This window comes from Cucurbita pepo, chromosome 8 (assembly GCF_057944985.1).
Source record: "Cucurbita pepo subsp. pepo isolate OVF chromosome 8, ASM5794498v1, whole genome shotgun sequence".
NCBI lineage: Eukaryota > Viridiplantae > Streptophyta > Magnoliopsida > Cucurbitales > Cucurbitaceae > Cucurbita > Cucurbita pepo.
Window position 1 is genome coordinate 12,127,489 of NC_141805.1, and position 19,287 is coordinate 12,146,775.

Sequence of the window (19,287 nt, forward strand, 5' to 3'; positions counted from 1 at the left end):
GTCCAATTCCACACCACTGCTGGTAGATATTATATACAAAAATTAAAAAATTGATTAAGACATTTTTTATCACTTGAACCGACATGTCGTCCATGTAGCACCGTCCTTGCGCCGGGAAATTTCTTAATTACGCGGCATGCTTCTGAATCCGGCCCTCCGCACTCAACGCTCGACACGGCCATTTTCTCATCCACTGCGGCGGAGTATATTCGTCTCGAAAGGAAGTTGGCTTCTATCTGACCACGTTTCAGGCGTCGGAACCGTCGTCATTTGTGCTGGCACCGCCACATCAAAACATGAGTTCGGCGGTGGATAACTGCACTAACTTGCGAGAATAGCTTTTGGGACTTTTAACAGAAACAGAGTAAGATTGTAGACACAAAAGATTTCTATGTAGGGTTTTCTTAAGGCTAGTTTCGTCAAAAACTCATCGCTTTTTATGAATCTTCCTAAGCTGCACCCGTCGAAGAGGGCTAATCGAGTAGAATTTTCATTGGCATTTTTGTTAACTTTCAATTTTGCGGAAAATCGCAGTTCTTTGGCCATTGTCGCTTTCGCATCTGCTCTGTTTCTGAAAACCTGTTTATCACTCATGAAAAGAGTGAATCGTGAAGTAAATCGAATATTAGGACCTGTGAAATTGGCGAATGAATTTATGCTGAAAAAAAAGCATTGAATTGGTTGTTTAGTTCGTTGTTTTCGCGCCATATTTTATCTCCGTGTCGAAGTTCAATCTCCACATGCTTCCAAGTCCATGGTTTGCCGTTTTAAGGACTGAGATTGTCTCGGGTGAGTTATAACGAAGTTAGAAATTGAAACCTGTTCAGTAAAATATGCATCATTTGTGCATGTGTTCTCGCCATTGGAACCTACTTTCAGAAAAAGTGGTACGAATAATGTATTGAGTTTTGGTGAAAGTAATGAACAACTAATCATTATATTTATCTGCTAATTCTCCTCCTATTCTTCATTTTTCCCATTTGATGTTTTTCCTTGTTGATGTAGCGTAATTCTAGATGGGGATTATCAAGCCCTTGCCAAAGTCTGTTCGTAGTTCTGTGCGTGCTGGCGTTATGCTCTATGATGCCACGAAGGTTGTGGAAGAGCTTGTTTATAATAGCTTGGATGCTGGTGCGTCAAAGGTAGAGAGTCTAATCGACCATCTTATTATTTTGTTTTATGCTGAGGCATGGTGTTGCCTACTCTCCTAGTTGGAAATGTAAAGTGTTTTATTTCTAATTATCAATGTAAAAGTAAGTTATTCGGGAATTACTAAATATTTTAACTGAGATATTCATCAACCTTGATCCTATAACAGTTAGAAATTGTGCACTGTGAATTAGGCCTAGCCATGAAATAACAGTTTGTCTTCGTCGTTCATCACTGAGCACGTTTCTTCTACAAGTGAAAAAATACTCCTTCTATGGTTGATTGATTTTCGATATCAAAGAGAGAAATTTAATAACTCCTCGTTCCATTTATATTCCAAAATTTTTGTTTTGGTTCTAATAAGTTCCAGCTGTTGACTTTGTTACTTGTCATGTTAGTTGAACTAAAGTGTGATGATTTGTCAATGGGTAACACAAAATCTGCGATGTGCACTCGCCCTATTGAATTTTTTAGCTTGTCTGCCTTTATTTTTTTATGTCATGTTGTATGAAATCATCACATGGTAGTCAATTAGTAGTTCAATCAATGTGCCAAACAATGTTAACGGTCATAACTTATTAGAATCAAAATAAAAAGTTCAAGGATGTAATTAGAACTTCTAAAATTTAGAGACTAAATGAAACAACCATCAGATTTTAGGGACTATATTTGCCCTTTTATCAAATAAAAATGATCTATAACTAATTTTAAAATTTAAATTTTCTTCTAGTTGTAATTTGTCTGGCTTAATATATGTTACTTACAGCCTATTGTATCAATTCAGATTTCAATTTTCATTGGCATTGGGACATCCTATGTGAAAGTAGTGGACAATGGTTTGTGATTTTCTCAGTATGCTACTTGTTACAGTACTTTCTATATGTCAGGTTTCATACTGATACAGTGAATTTGTCATATTCTTGTAGGATCTGGTATTACTCGGGATGGGTTAGCCTTGCTAGGAGAAAGATATGGTAAGTATCTCAATTTCTTGGTTTTCTTTGTGTACTCTGTGTATTTACTTCATCATCATTTCGGTGTATTTTGGAATCAAGAATTAAATTGAGATGCTTGGGCTTGCAGGGGGATGGGGATGGTGTTGATAAGTGTGTAATAATTTGATGGGTTAGATAATGATTACTTGCTCTGATTGAGTGGAACGAATGGAAGGGCAAGTTTTGACCTGCAAACCTCTTTGAATATAACTCTTTAACTCCAATGATATTTCCCAAAATTGATTAGCCTTTTCAACTAATGGAAATGGTGCAAGAATGGGCTGAACCTGCTAATGGGCTTTCCCAGCTATCTTTTATAAGAGGTGCAAGGATGTTTTAATGAACCATGCAATAAGTTTGGGTGGTATGGCTATGGCTTGCTTGATGTGATTATCTTATAGACAAGTTGGTCAAAAGTAGAATTCTATTGAAGGAAATAGACGTGTTAGCAAGTTGGCAAATATTTAATGTATTTGAATTTACTACCTTGGTGTGTTTATGCTGTGCTTTTCAATGACTATATATGCAGCAACTTCGAAATTCCATAATCTCATAGACATGGATACCAAAGGCAAAACATTTGGCTTTCGAGGAGAGGCATTGGCTTCCATTTCAGATGTATCGTTGTTGGAGATCATAACCAAAGCATGTGGGAGGGCAAATGGATATCGTAAAGTCATAAAGGCACAGAAGTTTACAGCTATTTAATTGTGGAGCAATATGTGGAAATTTTCACATTGTGCTGTCCTTTAAAAATAATTAACTTTTTATTGCAGGGTTGCAAGTGCTTGTATCTTGGAATTGATGATGATATGGAAGATATTGGTACTACAGGTAACAGGTCCATTATCCGCCAGGGCAGTCAGATATTTTCATAGCGAGGGGCAATAGCTTATATTCTAACTACATATACATATCATATATTCTTTCTATGAACAAGTTAGACAGAAAACTTTAACATCTTAACTGTTTTATATCTTTTTTTTTTTCTTTTGTCTAAGATGAAGTAAGGGTATCTAATTAGGCCTTAGTTATTTGGATACCACCCTTTTGTATCTGGACTAAGTCGTCTATTTCGGGGTCTGCTTTTATAGTTGTACTTTTGCTTTTGTATTTCTGTTCTTACCATTAGCTTCATGAAAAACACTGATGTGGTAAATCGTAATTTTATGGGATGTATATCCATTTTTTGGTTGTTTTAGAAAATTTGTAGTTATCTGATCCGTAGTCATGAAGTACGTATTGATCCACAAAATTAACATCATATATTTGGAAGAAATAGTGTTTGGTTGTATGATTTGTACCTTGGTGTAGTGTATTGATTAGCCACCCATTACACACGTACTGGGAGGGAAATCAAATGTGGGGGTGGAATACAGTGGTGGCTGATGGATATTTATGTTGAGGGGGATCCTTGTCTTTTTGCTGTTTGATATTCTCTTAGATGGTAGCAAGGCAACTATTGGTGTCGGTGAATTTTCTGATGAACTATTATTGAAGAAAGAAATGAAACTATGTGGATTTTATTATGGTGTATATCCTTACTATTAAACATCCATGCGATTGCAATTACATTTGAAAAAATAATTTCTTTTCTTCTCCTTTGTTATATTCTATTTTTGCATACACTTCTGAAGGCAAATACTCGATCAGAATTCTTTTGTCTATTTCTTTTGTAGTTATTGTTCGAGATCTATTTTACAACCAACCAGTTCGAAGGAAGCATATGCAATTCAGGTTTGATTTTCTTAGATTAGTTAGTTTGTTTTTGTTTTTGTTTTGTTTTGTTTTGTTTTTTTGTTTTTTTTTTTTTTTTTTTTTTTTTTTTTTTTTTTTGGGTATGATAAACAAAAATCTTGAGTAAATAGAAGGATTCAAGAGTTGACATATGGATACGGCAGTCCATATGAGGAGAAAGAAGAAAATGAAATATTATATCCTTGCATTTTACTGACGCGCTAATTCATTTTGCGTAATGGAACTGGAAGCCCCAAGAAGGTCTTGCAAGCAGTCAAGAAATGTGTAGTCCGTATTGCCCTTGTGCATTCTAAAGTTTCCTTCAAAATTGTAGATAGTGAAAGGTATATCCATGTTAAATTCAGGTTGAAATATGTAAAACTTTTATGTTAGTTATCTTACAATTTTATCTCTTCCTGTAGTGAGAGCATCCTTCTTTACACGAATCCCTCTCCTTCTCCTTTATCACTTTTGAGAAGTGGCTTTGGCAGCGAGGTTTCCAGGTCTCTCCATGAACTAAAAATCGGTGATGGGGACTTAAAGCTTTCTGGTTATATATGCAGTCCGTTTGATACGTTTACTATCAAGGTATAATTGTTTTCTTGCTGATATAAAAGAAGGCTAATTCGGCTGTTTAACATTTCATTAATTTTTGTGTTCTTTTTTTAAAAAAAATTATGGCAGGCTGTTCAATATGTCTGTATCCACATCATTCTGTGAATTCTTTAAATCTGTGGTGGGTGGATAGGATCCAGTATTTTATGAAATTGTTTTGACCTCAGCAAGGACAGATATTAACAGACGATTCATTTGCAAGGGCCAAATTCATAAATTACTTAATCAACTGGCCAGTAGATTTGTAAGCCTGAGTCCGCAGACTGACCAAGTCTGTCACAGCAGGAAGAGAAGCAGGTTTCAAGCAAATCCTGCTTATATTTTAAATTTAGATTGCCCTGGATCTTTCTATGACCTAACATTTGAATCATCCAAGACCTTTGTTCAGTTTAAGGTAATTCTTTATTTGTTCTCCAAACACCAGTTCATTTGTTTATCTTCTGTTCCTTCATTTGTTTGGGAATAACTTTTTTATTCATTATTAAATGGTTCTATAGAATTCTTTCCTTCGCTTTTTCTAACCAACCCCTTCTCATGTCCTTCCGTTTTCATTTCCCAAGGACTGGACTTCAATACTTACCTTCATTGAAGAGACCATTCAACAATTTTGGAAAGAAAAATATAGTAGTGGTATGGAGTTAGCCATATCTTTGAAACCATAGTGAGTGTTAATATAAACCGTTTGAAGTTGCATTTTAAATTTGCAGGAAAATCTTTGGTCCATACAACCTCCATAGTTGGAGGAGATCAGCTGTGGAAGGATGAAAATAACATGATATCAACAAATTCAGGTATTTTAAGTTGAACTTTCATCTCCAATCTCACTTTAATTTATGAAATGATTTAGTCTTATTTATGCTGCATGAATTGCCCACTCCACCGCCTCCTTAAAAGAGGGTTAAGGTGAAATGTCTCCATTTATTATCTTCACAGGACACTTCCCCATAAAAAATATATGCACACCGAGTGAACTTGCAAAAACTGACCCGGTTCAATTCATTTCTGAATATCTTTCCTTTTTAGATTTTCGTGAGGATGTTATACTTTTCCCTCCAGAGAGTATTCGATCTGTGAAGAAGAGCAGAATGCGAAGCCCTCAGGCCTCCCTTATTGATTTGTTTTCTCCGTCAGCAATGCTTACAAAAGATGATGACATCTTGTCCAATAGTTTGCATGAAAAGAAGGCATGTGAGAATTCACACACAAGTTCAAGTGAATTGAATGACGTTCACCGACAAGCTAGGATGCAATTTGGTAACCAAGCTGCCGATCATTTCTCAGGATTATGGGGTACTCCCTTGGCAAAATGCTCAACTACAGCTGTCCAAAAAGGTGACAGGCACCCATGGGTACCTGATAACATTTTTGTATCTGAAGACTCCTTTCTGGATAGAAGGCTGGCTTCTCCCAAGAGGTGTGATGACATTGTTGAGGACAATATCTTCAGTTCAGACTTGAAAGGTCAATCTTCTAAAGTGTATATCGATATGATCAATGGGTCTGCTGAAAGTACACCATCTTCTTACTTTCATGAATTTAGTTATGATGACAATATCTTCACGGGTAACAAACCCTCCCTTCGGGGATGCACCTCAGGAAGCAGTTTTCAACTTGAGAATACTTCCATTCTTGGTGACAAACTGTTCATTCAAAATGATGTCATCAAAAGAATCCAAAAGCAGGGAATCCCTGATGATGAAGTTGATGTTCTAAAGCTTGACGGTTACATCCAGGGTTCTGATTTTTATGCCGGAGACTCATTGCATGCTGAGGTATTGTTGTCTGACTCTTACTAGAGCTAACAATTTATGCGTTTCTCAAGATCTAAAACTTCTGTCCTTTTTTTTTCCTGTTGTCGATTACTTTTTTTTGGGCAACAGTTTACTGAAGAAAATATGTACTCATGTCATTTGGACAAGCACGTGCAGAAGTTTTTCTCAAGTTATCAGACTAGAAATTCCCCAGATGTTCACGTGACCCCAAATCCCAGATTAGCTTCAGAATGGGATGTTGATTGCTTCAGTGTTAGGGATGGGGTTGAAAGGAACTGGAGATCTAGAGATAGGACTCCCTTCAGGGATTTGGTGGATGGTGAGGATAAGGGCTGCGGATTTGATTCTGATATCATGTTGAGAAGTTCCAAAAAGAATTACATACCAAGCTGTATAGATAGTGAACTGATAATTGATGATGTTCTTGATACAAGAGAAGACCTTAGTACTTCCCTTGAAAAATCTAATAATTTTGATCATTCTTCTCCTGTGAGTCCTAATATGCACTCCTGTCAGAAGTATCTTTTCAATTGGAGATTACCTGGAAGAGATTGGGAAAAGGCTTATGGAAGCTCAGAGCTTAAGTTTGGACATCAAGCTTTTAAACAGAGGTACGTTTCTGTTGAAAGGCCTAGAAGATGCAAATCAGCTCCACCTTCTTACAAAAGAAAAACTAGTTTCTATTGCCTGTACCAAAGAAAGGAAGAAAAGCATAATGCCGCCGGTTTCTATGGCCTTGACCAAAGAAAAACTGATAAGTTTAATGCCACAAATTTCTATTGCATGGACCAAGGGAAAGAAGAAAAGCTTAGGGCATCGGCCTTCCTTGACAGCCCACCTCATTTAGGTATTTTCATTTAAGAAGTCATTACTAGTAATGCATTGTCATTGATGAAATACTAATGCTGTGCCAATACGTACAGAACTAGGTGAGCTGAGAGATTCCAAACATTTCTCTAGTACTAATAATCTTTATATTAAGCCAAGTCCTCTTGATGACTTATCGATGGGAACTAGGTAGAGATCCATTCCTTTCCCCTATCAATTTAGAATTGAAGTTGTTATTAGAATATAATGCATGTTTTCATCACTTCCAGAATAGATATGACAAAGACGCCTGCTATTACGGGAAATAATAAAGAGAAACAAGAAGGAAAAATTTCCAAGCAGTTCCAATCCGATGTTAAAGTTACTGCATCTGCTTTAGGTAACTGCACTATGTATATGAAACTGATTATTTCTTTGTTCTTAAGGATTTGGAATTCGAAATTTCAATTCTTAGGGAGGGAATTGGTATTGAAAGATTTTATGTGATCAGAAAAACATGGATAGAAAATTGTGCTGTAATTTCTTTCCATGCAGATTTAGTAGATTTATCTTTATTATCATTGACATATTAGTGGTTAATAAGTTAAATTCTCATCAAGAATAGTCTTTACAATATATAGCATGCTGCATTAGTTCATAATTTTGTTGTTCTTGAATATTGAGTTTTATATGATGGTAGCATCATCTTTACTGGCGGAAATAAAATTTCAGTTCTTTTTGCAGTTGCCATATTAGTGAAAATTTAAATATCCTCCAATTCTATTTAAATGGCATAGTTTTGATCCTGTTTTGCCTTCAGAATTATGCTCAAAGGAAACTCAAGAGTCAGATTTATGGATCAAATGGAAAAATTGCTGTCCGACTACAGTTAAGTTTGAAAGTTGATTTGTTTTCTATAGTTTGATATGAGGCTTCTCTTTTCTATATTTATTTATTTATTTATTTGAGTAACATTTAATAGTTTTTCTTTATTGATTTCAGAGAAATGATGGGCCACGTGCTTGTGAAGATGAAGTTAGTATACTTGATATCTCTTCAGGGTTCCTATCTCTTGCCAGAAATTCCTTAGTTCCCAAATCCATCGATAAGAATTTCCTTGAAGATGCCAAAGTTCTTCTACAGCTTGATAAGAAATTCATTCCAGTTGTTTCTGGTGGAATACTGGCTGTTATTGATCAGGTTAGTTCACTCCCTTCTGGTTCATTCACTTCAGGTTTTAAGTGAAAGACAGTATCTCCACCCCTTAAAAATCTTTCTACTCCTATTTCTCTTTGAGTCTAATGTATGACAAGGTAACGAAAAAGGCAATCATCCTTCCACTTCGTATGAGTGGGTTTCCTGCCAACTTTGTTTTGTTGTGTGATAATATATCCAAGTGTAAGGGTTTATGATATGCCACATGAGAAGAGGCATTAGGTAACATTTAGATAGCATCTCCTTAGAGAGGTCTGAGGAAGATGGCAATCTCTTCTTTCATTAGCTTTGTCGATCCAAGGAATGCAAATGTAGAAACGGAAGTAGTTTAATTGATTCTAGATCAACAACTTTATAGCAATTGGGGAATTTTCTTCCTCAATTTTATAGCGTGTCACCTGACTCACGTTCCAGTGTGGAAACAACAAAGGTGCTCATTGAAGATTGTTGGAACAAGGAAAATCAAGTATGAAGTGTTTATCTTAAAAAGAACTTATTTGGTCTTTCAGTCTGGTTTCTTTTCTTTTTTTTTTTTTTCTTTTTTTTTTTTTTTTTTAACTGAAGAAGTAGATTAGGTTGTCTGCGTACTTTGATACTTACTTGGATACAGCACACTCATGCCTTGTGATTTTTTGTGCACCCCATATACCAACATATATGTTCACACCAATTGACAAGTCTTTCTAAAGCACGGGGTGGGGTAATGATGTTTAAATGGTACTTTCTCCAGCATGCTGCAGATGAAAGAATCCGACTTGAAGATCTTCGTCAAAAGGTAAACATTATATATTTGATGGAATAATTCTATGATTTCTAATAAAGCAATATATGTATATACACAGTTGTTGTCTGGTGAAGCAAAGACAATAGCCTATCTGGAGGATGAACATGAACTGGTAAGTTTATGTTTGATGTTGTCTGGTCTCAATCTGTCATGCTTTGATTGAAAGGGATAAATTAATCTTGCTGTTTGTTTACGACAGGTGCTGCCTGAAATTGGGTACCAGTTGTTGTACAACTATAGTGATCAGGTTAAAAAGTGGGGTTGGATCTGTAATATTCATGCTCAAGATTCAAAATCCTTCCAAAGGTATATTTAATTCCGTTGGGGTTTGTCTACTTTGCCAGTACTGCTCAAGTTTGCCAAAGTAATATTTGGTTCTCTGTGCAGGAATTTGAATATCCTATACAAGCAGGAAACGGTCATCACGCTAATGGCAGTTAATCACCATCTTCCTTGCTTCGATAATTATTGCATTTAAACTTCGAAACCAAACCATGCCAACTGTAATAAAACATTTATTGTGATACAATAGCAATTGTCAAATTTGTGCTTGAAATTTGTAACGAATTTATATTTTTGTTTGAAAATTCATGTATTTTTATTTTATGTTTGTATAAAGTTTCATGTGTATGACACAGGTACCTTGCATACTAGGTGTTAATTTATCTGATGCAGATCTGCTGGAGTTTCTTGATCAGGTAACTGAGGACTGCACTTTAAAACCAATTTTGCATGGTTCATCCATTAATTTTGTTTAGCTGTTACATTGTTCCCTAAACACCTGGAATAATTTTGCTAATGTCGCTATAGCTGCATATATAAGCTTGCTAAGACTTTTTTCTTGGATCGAAAGCTTGCTGATACAGATGGCTCATCAACAATGCCGCCATCCGTGCTTCGAGTTCTTAATTCAAAGGCCTGCAGAGGTACATGCTTAAGCTTGTTTGATGTGTGTAAATACCGTTCACCATGGGAAATTAAATGTCGTGTATAACAGGTTGACTTGCACCTTTTTCGGATGATGTCCATAGCTGTAACATGACAATTTTTTTTTTTTTTTTGGTAATAAATGCTGTTGAAGAAATGACTTCCATCATGTAGTGTCTCACTTCTCTGGCAACAGTCTGTAGCTCAGTGCTGTGTGTGTATCTGCATGTTGATCCTTTTTCACTGAAAACTTTTTCTTTGATAAAATTACTTGATCAGGTGCAATTATGTTTGGAGACTCTTTGTTACCTTCAGAGTGTTCCCTTATTGTTGAAGAACTGAAGCAGACTTCTCTGTGTTTCCAAGTGAGCGAATAAGTTTTCAAGCATGTTTTCAAAGTTCTGATTATATATACATATATATATTCTTTTGGTGGGTGTTAGGAGGAGAAAATGACTAGTAATTGATGAGTGTGAGACGTTTAATGTGCAGTGCGCCCATGGTCGACCAACTACAGTACCTCTCGTGAACTTGGAGGCATTGCACAAGCAGATAAGGGAGATGGAAATATTAGATAAAAATGGTTCGAATGGACTGTGGCACGGGCTGCGGCGACATGAGCTGAGCATTGAACGGATGTTGCAGCAAGTAGGTTCGGCCTGATGGTAAATGCTGCCGTTCCATCAAGAAGGAGAATAGTTGAGAGGGTGCCCCGGTAATACCAGTCTGCAGAAGTGAATGGATTGAGTAGCATTCTTAGATCATGTATACAACCAGTCTACGATGATTTGTGAAAAAGAGCAATGTTTCTGTAGTTTAGTTTTCCTTGGAATTTCGGTTGCAACTCTTCTTATAAACAGTTGTCTGCCCTCTAGCTGCATAAATCCTTGTGCATTTTGCCTGTCATGGTGCTCAATGTGTGTGAATAAAACTAAATGACTTCTTTTAAGTTGAGAAAAATGGCCATTTAATTAGCCCAAATATATGCTCCTTTAATATTAGTCCATTTTTACAGGAGATTCCATATTGAAATAGTTGTCTTAGTGTTATTTCTAGTGCAAGAAAGGTAGGTATCAAAAGAAACTTACAGAAAGACCATATACATCCTACTAAAATATCAATGATATCATGTACCTGCGATTAACAAAAATTAATGGAAGAGAAGAATGATGAAGGCTATTACTAACATTAAAACATTTACATACAAGACTGTGGCTGGGAGCTATAGCTAATTGCTGATCGCTTTATGAACAGGCTTCTTTGTTTTTACCAGCACATAAAGCCTTCCAGATAGGCACCAACATTTTCACCGGTGGACGTAATTCCTAGAGGGGAAAGAATAATTTTCAGCTGGTATAACACAACAATATATAATGCTCATCATGACTCGCCGTTTTGACAAGTGCGGTTTTGTACAATCTAGGAAAACGTTCACGAGTAAAAATGTAACATTTTGAAATCTAGATGTCAAATAGAAACTAAACTCAAAATTAATTAGTAAAAAGGTAAACGTTCTTAAACTTAGGGATTAACTGGTGAGTAAAACAATCCTTTATTCTACATTTTCTATCCTCTTTATTACTGCTAAATAGGAACAAGAGGGATCCACCGAATAAGATACGAGTGACAAGAAAAATTCCCGCTGCTACCATCATTATCGGATATGGCTCATGGGACAGACCAGGAAATCTTAAATAAACAATAAAGTTACCTTGAAAACCAGCAATAGTTTGTCTTCCCCTTGTATAATCAAAGACAGGCTCCAGTAACAAGTAACTGGAGTCACGCATTCAAGGAGAACTGGTTTTAAAATTTTATCAACTGGCACGAACCGACAGATGACTTTTCCACTACAATAAGAGACAAAGAACAGATAAGAACCTAGGAGAATCTGCAAAACTAATGCAGAAGGCACGACTATGTGTGTGTAACGATGAACTGATACGTCGATTAGATTCGGCACTAATCGACAACATGAAGCGCAAAGGTTTGAGGTAGTCCCAATAATTGAAGAATTAAGGATATCAAATCCCAGAGGATCACCAAACTTCACTAGCCAATGCTATATATGATGCCTTGAATAAGAAAGTTCAAGACAATGAAACTGAATTACAGAAGGAAAAAGTTACCTAGTATAGTGAGTTTCGAGTTGGACTCCGAAATTTGGCATAACCATAACAGATTCTGCACATTTAGACGTCCCCATCCATCAAGAGGATAGTGATGAGAGAAAGAACTTAAATTTCAATAAATGATCACAATATTGCATTAATTATAACGTATGAGACAGAACTTCGCCAATTCCTCACCTTTCTCAACCGTTCCCTTGAACAGCTTCTTGGCAAACAATACATTCAAGATCCAGCACCATAAGACAACAAAGATCGATTGGCCCTGTTAAACCCAGAGTTAATTGATCATGCACTGAAAAAAACTTCAACAGATTTCCAAGAGTGCTGTTAGAATATCAAAAGTAATCCTACCCTGTAATGGCCTAAGCCCACCGCTAGTCGATATTGTTCTTTTTGGACTTTCCCTTCCGGTTTTCCTCTCAAAGCTTTTAAACACGTATGCTAGAGAGAGGTTTCCACACCCTTATAAAGAATGTTTCGTTCTCCTCCCCAACCGATGTTGGATCTCACATATCCATTGATACCATTACTTCTGTTTATGCAAATATTTTGGCAGTTCGGTTCAATCAATATCAATCAACTATGGAATTGTTTAGTGCAAGTTTTCTTAACAATATCCAAAGAAAGGACACAGGCATTAATAACAATAGTTTAAAAGAAGAGATCTGCAATAAAATTGGCATATTTGGAACTCAAGAACACATATGTACAAAATCAGATCCTATTCAAGTAAAGTACGTGGAAGAGAACTGATATTCAAAAGCCATAAAATTGAACAGTAAACAATCACAAACATACTTAGAATACAGGAAGCAAATAAGCAGGGATACAAAAGAAACAGACATGAACATCACGAAATCAGAGTCAAATTAGCAAGAACGAGGAACTCTGTACTGTTGAATTTCAAACTACACATCAAAAATTATGACAAATTACCTTGAGTATGAAAAAACAGAACGCAAGGGCAGCAAGAACGTAGAACAGGAAACCTTTTCCACTACTCCTATTCCTAAGAACAACAACGTGATGGATATCAACTGCTTCAGATTGCCATTTACTATCGGAAAAGTACCCGTATCTCCAATCCGTAATCGAAAACTTGGCCATTTGGCAGTCAGTCTCCAACCCTTCCCTTTAAGGAAGAAGATATGATGATGAATAATCCATATTAAAGCTGATCGTTGTTTGAACTTAAAGATACGATGATCTTACCTCGAGAAGATTGATATGGATCAATAAAGACTACAGAGGTGGCTGTGCCTCGGCCTACGCCGCCGGTCTTTAGAGAAATCCCTCTTCAACCGCCGTCTGTATCCGATTCGCCACCGGCGGAATCGAATCGAATAACCCCAGACATACCATCATTGGGCCGAGCCAGCAGGCCCAGGTTCAAGCCCACTGAACCTCAAGATATTGTTGGGCTTTAGAATAGACCAGGATAGTCCAGCCCAATAGAGCAGGATATAGTCCAGCCCAGATCTTTGAGCCTGCAGGCCCAGGTTCAAGCCCACTGAACCTTAAGATATTGTTGGGCTTTCGAATAGAGCAGGAGAGTCCAGGCCCATACCTTTGAGCCTGCAGGCCCAGGTTCAAGCCCACTGAACCTCAAGATATTGTTGGGCTTTAGAATAGACCAGGATAGTCCAGCCCAATAGAGCAGGATATAGTCCAGCCCAGATCTTTGAGCCTGCAGGCCCAGGTTCAAGCCCACTGAACCTTAAGATATTGTTGGGCTTTCGAATAGAGCAGGAGAGTCCAGGCCCATACCTTTGAGCCTGCAGGCCCAGGTTCAAGCCCACTGAACCTCAAGATATTGTTGGGCTTTAGAATAGACCAGGATAGTCCAGCCCAATAGAGCAGGATATAGTCCAGCCCAGATCTTTGAGCCTGCAGGCCCAGGTTCAAGCCCACTGAACCTTAAGATATTGTTGGGCTTTCGAATAGAGCAGGAGAGTCCAGGCCCATACCTTTGAGCCTGCAGGCCCAGGTTCAAGCCCACTGAACCTCAAGATATTGTTGGGCTTTAGAATAGACCAGGATAGTCCAGCCCAATAGAGCAGGATATAGTCCAGCCCAGACCTTTGAGCCTGCAGGCCCAGGTTCAAGCCCACTGAACGTCAGATATTGTTGGGCTTTAGAATAGACCAGGATAGTCCAGGCCCAGACCTTTGAGCCTGCAGGCCCAGTTTCAAGCCCACTGAACCTCAAGGTATCGTTGGGCTTTAGAATAAAAGCAGGATATAGTCCAGCCCAGACTTTTGAGCCTGCAGGCCCAGATTCAAGCCCACTGAACCTCAAGATCTTGTTGGGCTTTAGAATAGACCAGGAGAGTCCAGGCCAAGACCTTTGAGCCTGCAGGCCCAGGTTCAAGCCCACTGAACCTGAAGATATTGTTGTGCTTTAGAATAGACCAGGATAGTCCAGGCCCAGGTTCAGGCCCACTGAACCTCAAGATCTTGTTGGGCTTTAGAATAGACCAGGAGAGTCCAGGCCCAGACCTTGAGCCTGCAGGACCAGGTTCAAGCCCACTGAATCTCAAGATATTGTTGGGCTTTAGAATAAACCAGGATAGTCCAGCCCAATAGAGCAGGATATAGTCCAGCCCAGACCTTTGAGCCTGCAGGCCCAGATTCAAGCCCATTAACCTCAAGATATTGTTGGGCTTTAGAATAGAGCAGGAGAGTCCAGGCCCAGTTTCAAGCCCACTGAACCTCAAGATATTGTTGGGCCTTAGAATAGACCAGGATAGTCCAGCCCAATAGAGCAGGATACAGTCCAGCCCAGACCTTTGAGCCTGCAGCCCCAGGTTCAAGCCCACTGAACCTCAGATATTGTTGGGCTTTAGAATAGACCAGGATAGTCCAGGCCCAGACCTTTGAGCCTGCAGGCCCAGTTTCAAGCCCACCGAACCTCAAGATATTGTTGGGCTTTAGAATAGACCAGGATATTCCAGCCCAATAGAGCAGGATATAGTCCAGCCCAGACCTTTGAGCCTGCAGGCCCAGGTTCAAGCCCACTGAACCTCAATATATTATTGGGCTTTATAATAGACCAGAATAGTCCGGCCCTCACCTTTGAGCTTGCAGGCCCAGGTTCAACCTCAAGGTATTTTCTTAATTTATTTAAATATAAATATTTAGGTGATTTTATTTTTTAAAAAAATGGTAATTTTTTATTTTCTTATTATTATTGATGCATAAATTTGAGTTAGAAAGAACACCAAAAAATTTTATTTTTAAAATAGAGATGTGACTTGGAAAACTGCCCTCCATCATTGTACTTGTTTTACACATTTTTATTTTATTTGAGAAGTAAAAGTTCCATAAACTTTAGGTTTCGAAAGTGGAGATGAAGTTTGAGAGACTTTATATATCCCATGGTAACGGATAACTTTGACCTCGACCTCGTCATTGAATTCAACCAATGTTTGTTAATTCCGTTCAATTAGAATACTTTTTATTTACTGCTTGAGAGACACTGTGCACTTGTGTTCAAGTGTTACGGTTCAGTGATCTGATAATAACATATACTCTAATGCTTAAGTAAGGTAAAAGTGTAACAAGCTATAATGAATATGAAATTTGAGTTACCTTCAACGAGCATCTCTTGAGTTTCATTGGGCCATGGGGTGTACTTGGGTCGGCCCGAGGTTTAGGTCTTTTAGCACAATAACCTTGTATTTGGGTTATTTAGGTCATTTAAATTTTTAGAAAAAAAAAATAAAAACTAATTGAGTTATTTTATTTGTAACGTTAATATTTTAATATAGCTTTTTTTTTTCCATTTTATTAACGTAATAATTTAAAAAATATATAATGACAAAATTTTACAAACTCACATAGCTGCTTTTTACAGTAAGGTAATAAATATCGACCAGTAAAAAGGAAAATATATATAATCATTTTATTGCCATTTAAAACAAATTCCTAATACCAACAAGAAAATAATAATAATAATAATAAATATTCAAAACCAAAACAACCAAGGTTAACTCACCCCAACCAAAAAAATTTGAATTTTGAATTTATTGAATCGAGAAAACAAATGAATACGTTACATTTTTTTTTTTAATAAATGAAAATTAAATTAAGTTTTTGGCTAATTTATTTAATTTAAAAGAAATCAAATATCAATTTGTCATCTAATAAAAATTTTCAAATATTAAAATATTTGTTCTAAGTATTTATTAATTCTTCATTACAAAATTAGAAGCCTACAAAAATAATAACTAAGTGAATTATTTGTTTTTTTTTTTTTTAAATAATTAGCTAAAACTAATTTATAAATTAAATGTTAAAAAATATAAATCAACGAATTATAAAGTAATATTTTGTTATTTATTCAAGTTTAGATTTAGGTGGATGAAATTTAATTTTGAGGTTAAAATTAGTTTAGTGACAAAAATAAAATAAAATAATACCGAAAATGGAGTATATAGCTAATATTTGACAAATTATGCTTATGCACGTAGCCTTTTATAGTAACCTAATTAACTCCGAAATACAATTTACTTTATTACCATTTAAAACAAAATTTAAATTGAAAACGATAACGTTTTAGTAAATTAAAAATTTTAAAAAAAAATGAAAAATACAATTAGAAACATTTAGAGCCTATTATTTTATGTAGGCGGTGGAAATTACAGTGAACTAGTTCATCGCTAGCAGATATTATTCGTTTTAATCTGTTACGTAACGTTGTCAGTCTCACGATTTTTAAAATGCGTCTACTATAGAGAGGGTTAGCTCTATTTCGATCAGTGTCACGCACCGTCCAATAACTAACCCTGATACCATTTGTAACAGCTCAAGCCCACTGTTAGTAGATATTGTCCGCTTTGTCTGATACGTAACGGACCAAACTAGACAATATCGCTTAGCAGTGGACTTGAGTTGTTACATTAATAGTCCGTTATTGAAATTAGTCGTATAATAATAAATTAAAATTATGTAAACTAATGAGAGATTAGAAACATTTTATATAACTTAATAATCGAACAAAAATGATTGGAAATCGTCAGTGCATCTCGAGCCAACGTGATTTGCGATCAAGTCTACAAACAAGACTATCAATTTCACTGCAATCAAATTGTGCACCAATCTTACTCTCGCTATAATTTAGTTTGACAAGCTCGATTAGTTCAGTTCGATTTGTTTCGTATTGACCGGTTAGGTTCATTCGTTGATTTTTGGTGAACTAAAGAGGAAAGAAATATGTTGTTTACCGAAATAAGACGTTTTTCCGTTGGTTTAAGAACTTGTCACCATTAATACAACATCGATTATTCACGGTATAAGTTCGATTCTACTTCAAATCAACTCGAACATCGTTGATCATAACTCAACTGGTTAAAACATTAATACCGAAACTCGAAAGATATGGCATTTTTTTGAAGCAAAGGTTGTAAAATTTCACTATAAATACATGCATAGCCCTAAGAAGAAAGTCACCACAAAGCAATAGTTCTCTCTAGCATATTGCTTCTCTTTTGCTATTCTCAATCCTTTCATTTCCTTCATAATCTTGCCATGGAGAAGAACGCCAATACCAATGTCCCACCGGAGACCTCTTCCGACCAACGCCACGGCGGAGAAAGGTCTCCGACGGGGCCGACTTCTCCTCAACCAACTCACAACCGCGACAATAACCCTAACCCCACAACCGAACACTCATCCTACTCCGACAGGCTACCAGTACCTCCCGCCGCCGAGACTAGTCGGCGGGATGGCCTGTTCGATGTCGGAACGTCGTACGAGAACATCGTAGGAAGTTCCGAGGGCGAGCCAGGGAAAAAGAGAGGACGAGGTGGGGGAGAAGAGGAGGAGGAGCAGCAGCCGCCGCCGCAGCAGGTGAAAGCTGCAAAGAAGAAAGGGGAGCTGACGGAGGTTCCAAAAGGGGAGCCTAGATGTGCGACTTGCAACAAAGTGTTCAAATCGTGGAAAGCACTTTTTGGGCACTTGAGGTCTCACCCGGAACGGACCTACCGTGGGGCTCTTCCGCCACCAACCGCCGCAGAGCTCGACATTCGCCGCTGTCAGCAACAGCTCGCTTCCACTTTGCTGACTGTGGCTCAGGAAGTGGCGGCGTCGCGAAGAGGGCTGGATATTGATCTCAACCAACCCTCCACTGCTGACGACGGTGACTCGCCGGAGAAGACCGGCGGCGTGGGGTTCGATCTGAACGCCGATCCGCCGCCGGGAAGTGATGACGAGGACTGAGGACCCTGGCGGCGGGTGTATAATAATAATAATAATAATAATAATAATAACCAAAACTAACATCAACAAATTTTTGTGTAATTATACGAATAAATCCATCAAATTTTTTGTGCCAACGTTTCAAAGCTTCTTCATTTCCGCGCCCATTGTATTTTTCATTACAAACAACGCCAAACAGCCCTTTCATCCATGCACGCCGCCACACCTCTCCGGCATCGCCGCCACACCTCACCGGCAACGCCGCCTGCATTTCCAAATCAATATTACAGATCTATGAATCAAAATATAAATATTAATTTTAATTTCAACATAAATTAATTTAATTCTACACTTCAATTTGATTAAACACCCTCCACTCCACATAATATTCAACTAAGAAAACCACTTGATTTCATTTGTATTTTTGTTGAAAAAGAGAGGAAAAATCTTTTCCAAGAAAAAGGAAAACTCACATGAACTTCTGGGCTGGGCTCGAGTAATCAATAATAGGTTTCTTCGTTTTCTGACCCGAATGCTTTGTTAAAATGAAGACGAGGGTCACTCTCGACTCGTAATTCTTCAATGGATATGTTTTGTGAGTGACGAGTATTAACACCGGCACTTCTCGTCTTATATAATGGCGATTCGGGTTTTTTATAAGGCAACCTAATTAATATTAATCGATGTTTGGAAGGTTCGTCTTTTCATAAAATCTACCGCGTAAATTTGACGCAAAAACGCGTATTGATTTTTAACAACTATATTTGTTGAATTATTCGACATTATTAGTTGGAATTTTAATTTAATAATAATTAAAAAATGTCTGTCCAAAATATAATATTTTTATTTTTATTTTAATGATAGTAAACATTTTCTCTGCATGTTTCAATACATCTAATACGTTAAATATTAATTTGAACACTTCAATTTAAATATAAATCAAACGAAGAACATTGT

At 37.2% G+C, this 19,287-nt stretch overlaps 2 protein-coding genes across 5 annotated transcripts; one reads left to right on the plus strand and one right to left on the minus strand.

Annotated features, from left to right (window-relative positions):
• The first annotated feature begins 78 nt into the window (after positions 1-78).
• MLH3 (MUTL protein homolog 3) lies at positions 79-10,902 on the plus strand. 4 transcript variants are annotated; one of them, XM_023683744.2, is made up of 27 exons: positions 79-789; positions 1,006-1,142; positions 1,934-1,985; positions 2,076-2,123; positions 2,674-2,828; positions 2,921-2,978; positions 3,824-3,881; positions 4,133-4,225; positions 4,304-4,469; positions 4,566-4,581; positions 4,673-4,890; positions 5,057-5,126; positions 5,204-5,287; positions 5,520-6,268; positions 6,377-7,115; positions 7,192-7,285; positions 7,366-7,475; positions 7,896-7,963; positions 8,078-8,275; positions 9,021-9,065; positions 9,133-9,186; positions 9,274-9,380; positions 9,462-9,510; positions 9,713-9,772; positions 9,928-10,000; positions 10,281-10,366; positions 10,494-10,902. In XM_023683744.2, exons 2-27 carry the CDS (start codon positions 1,017-1,019, stop codon positions 10,662-10,664), a joined length of 3,747 nt encoding a protein of 1,248 aa, XP_023539512.2. In that variant the 5' UTR covers positions 79-789; positions 1,006-1,016; the 3' UTR covers positions 10,665-10,902. The 4 variants fall into 4 exon arrangements, 3 of the variants coding, with proteins under 3 accessions (XP_023539512.2, XP_086982337.1, XP_023539513.2); XM_087126211.1 differs by lacking the exon at positions 10,281-10,366; XR_015422196.1 differs by lacking the exons at positions 10,281-10,366; positions 10,494-10,902 and having other exon boundaries at positions 9,462-9,577; positions 9,928-10,002.
• Positions 10,903-11,025: 123 nt separating this feature from the next.
• LOC111800156 (phosphatidylinositolglycan-like protein) lies at positions 11,026-13,496 on the minus strand. Its single transcript, XM_023683746.2, has 6 exons — positions 13,346-13,496; positions 13,070-13,265; positions 12,311-12,395; positions 12,131-12,185; positions 11,713-11,851; positions 11,026-11,326 (listed from the first exon to the last, which is right to left on the minus strand). The coding sequence occupies exons 2-6, from the start codon at positions 13,238-13,240 to the stop codon at positions 11,246-11,248; spliced, it is 531 nt and encodes a 176-aa protein (XP_023539514.2). The 5' UTR covers positions 13,241-13,265; positions 13,346-13,496; the 3' UTR covers positions 11,026-11,245.
• Between the last annotated feature and the right edge of the window lie 5,791 nt (positions 13,497-19,287).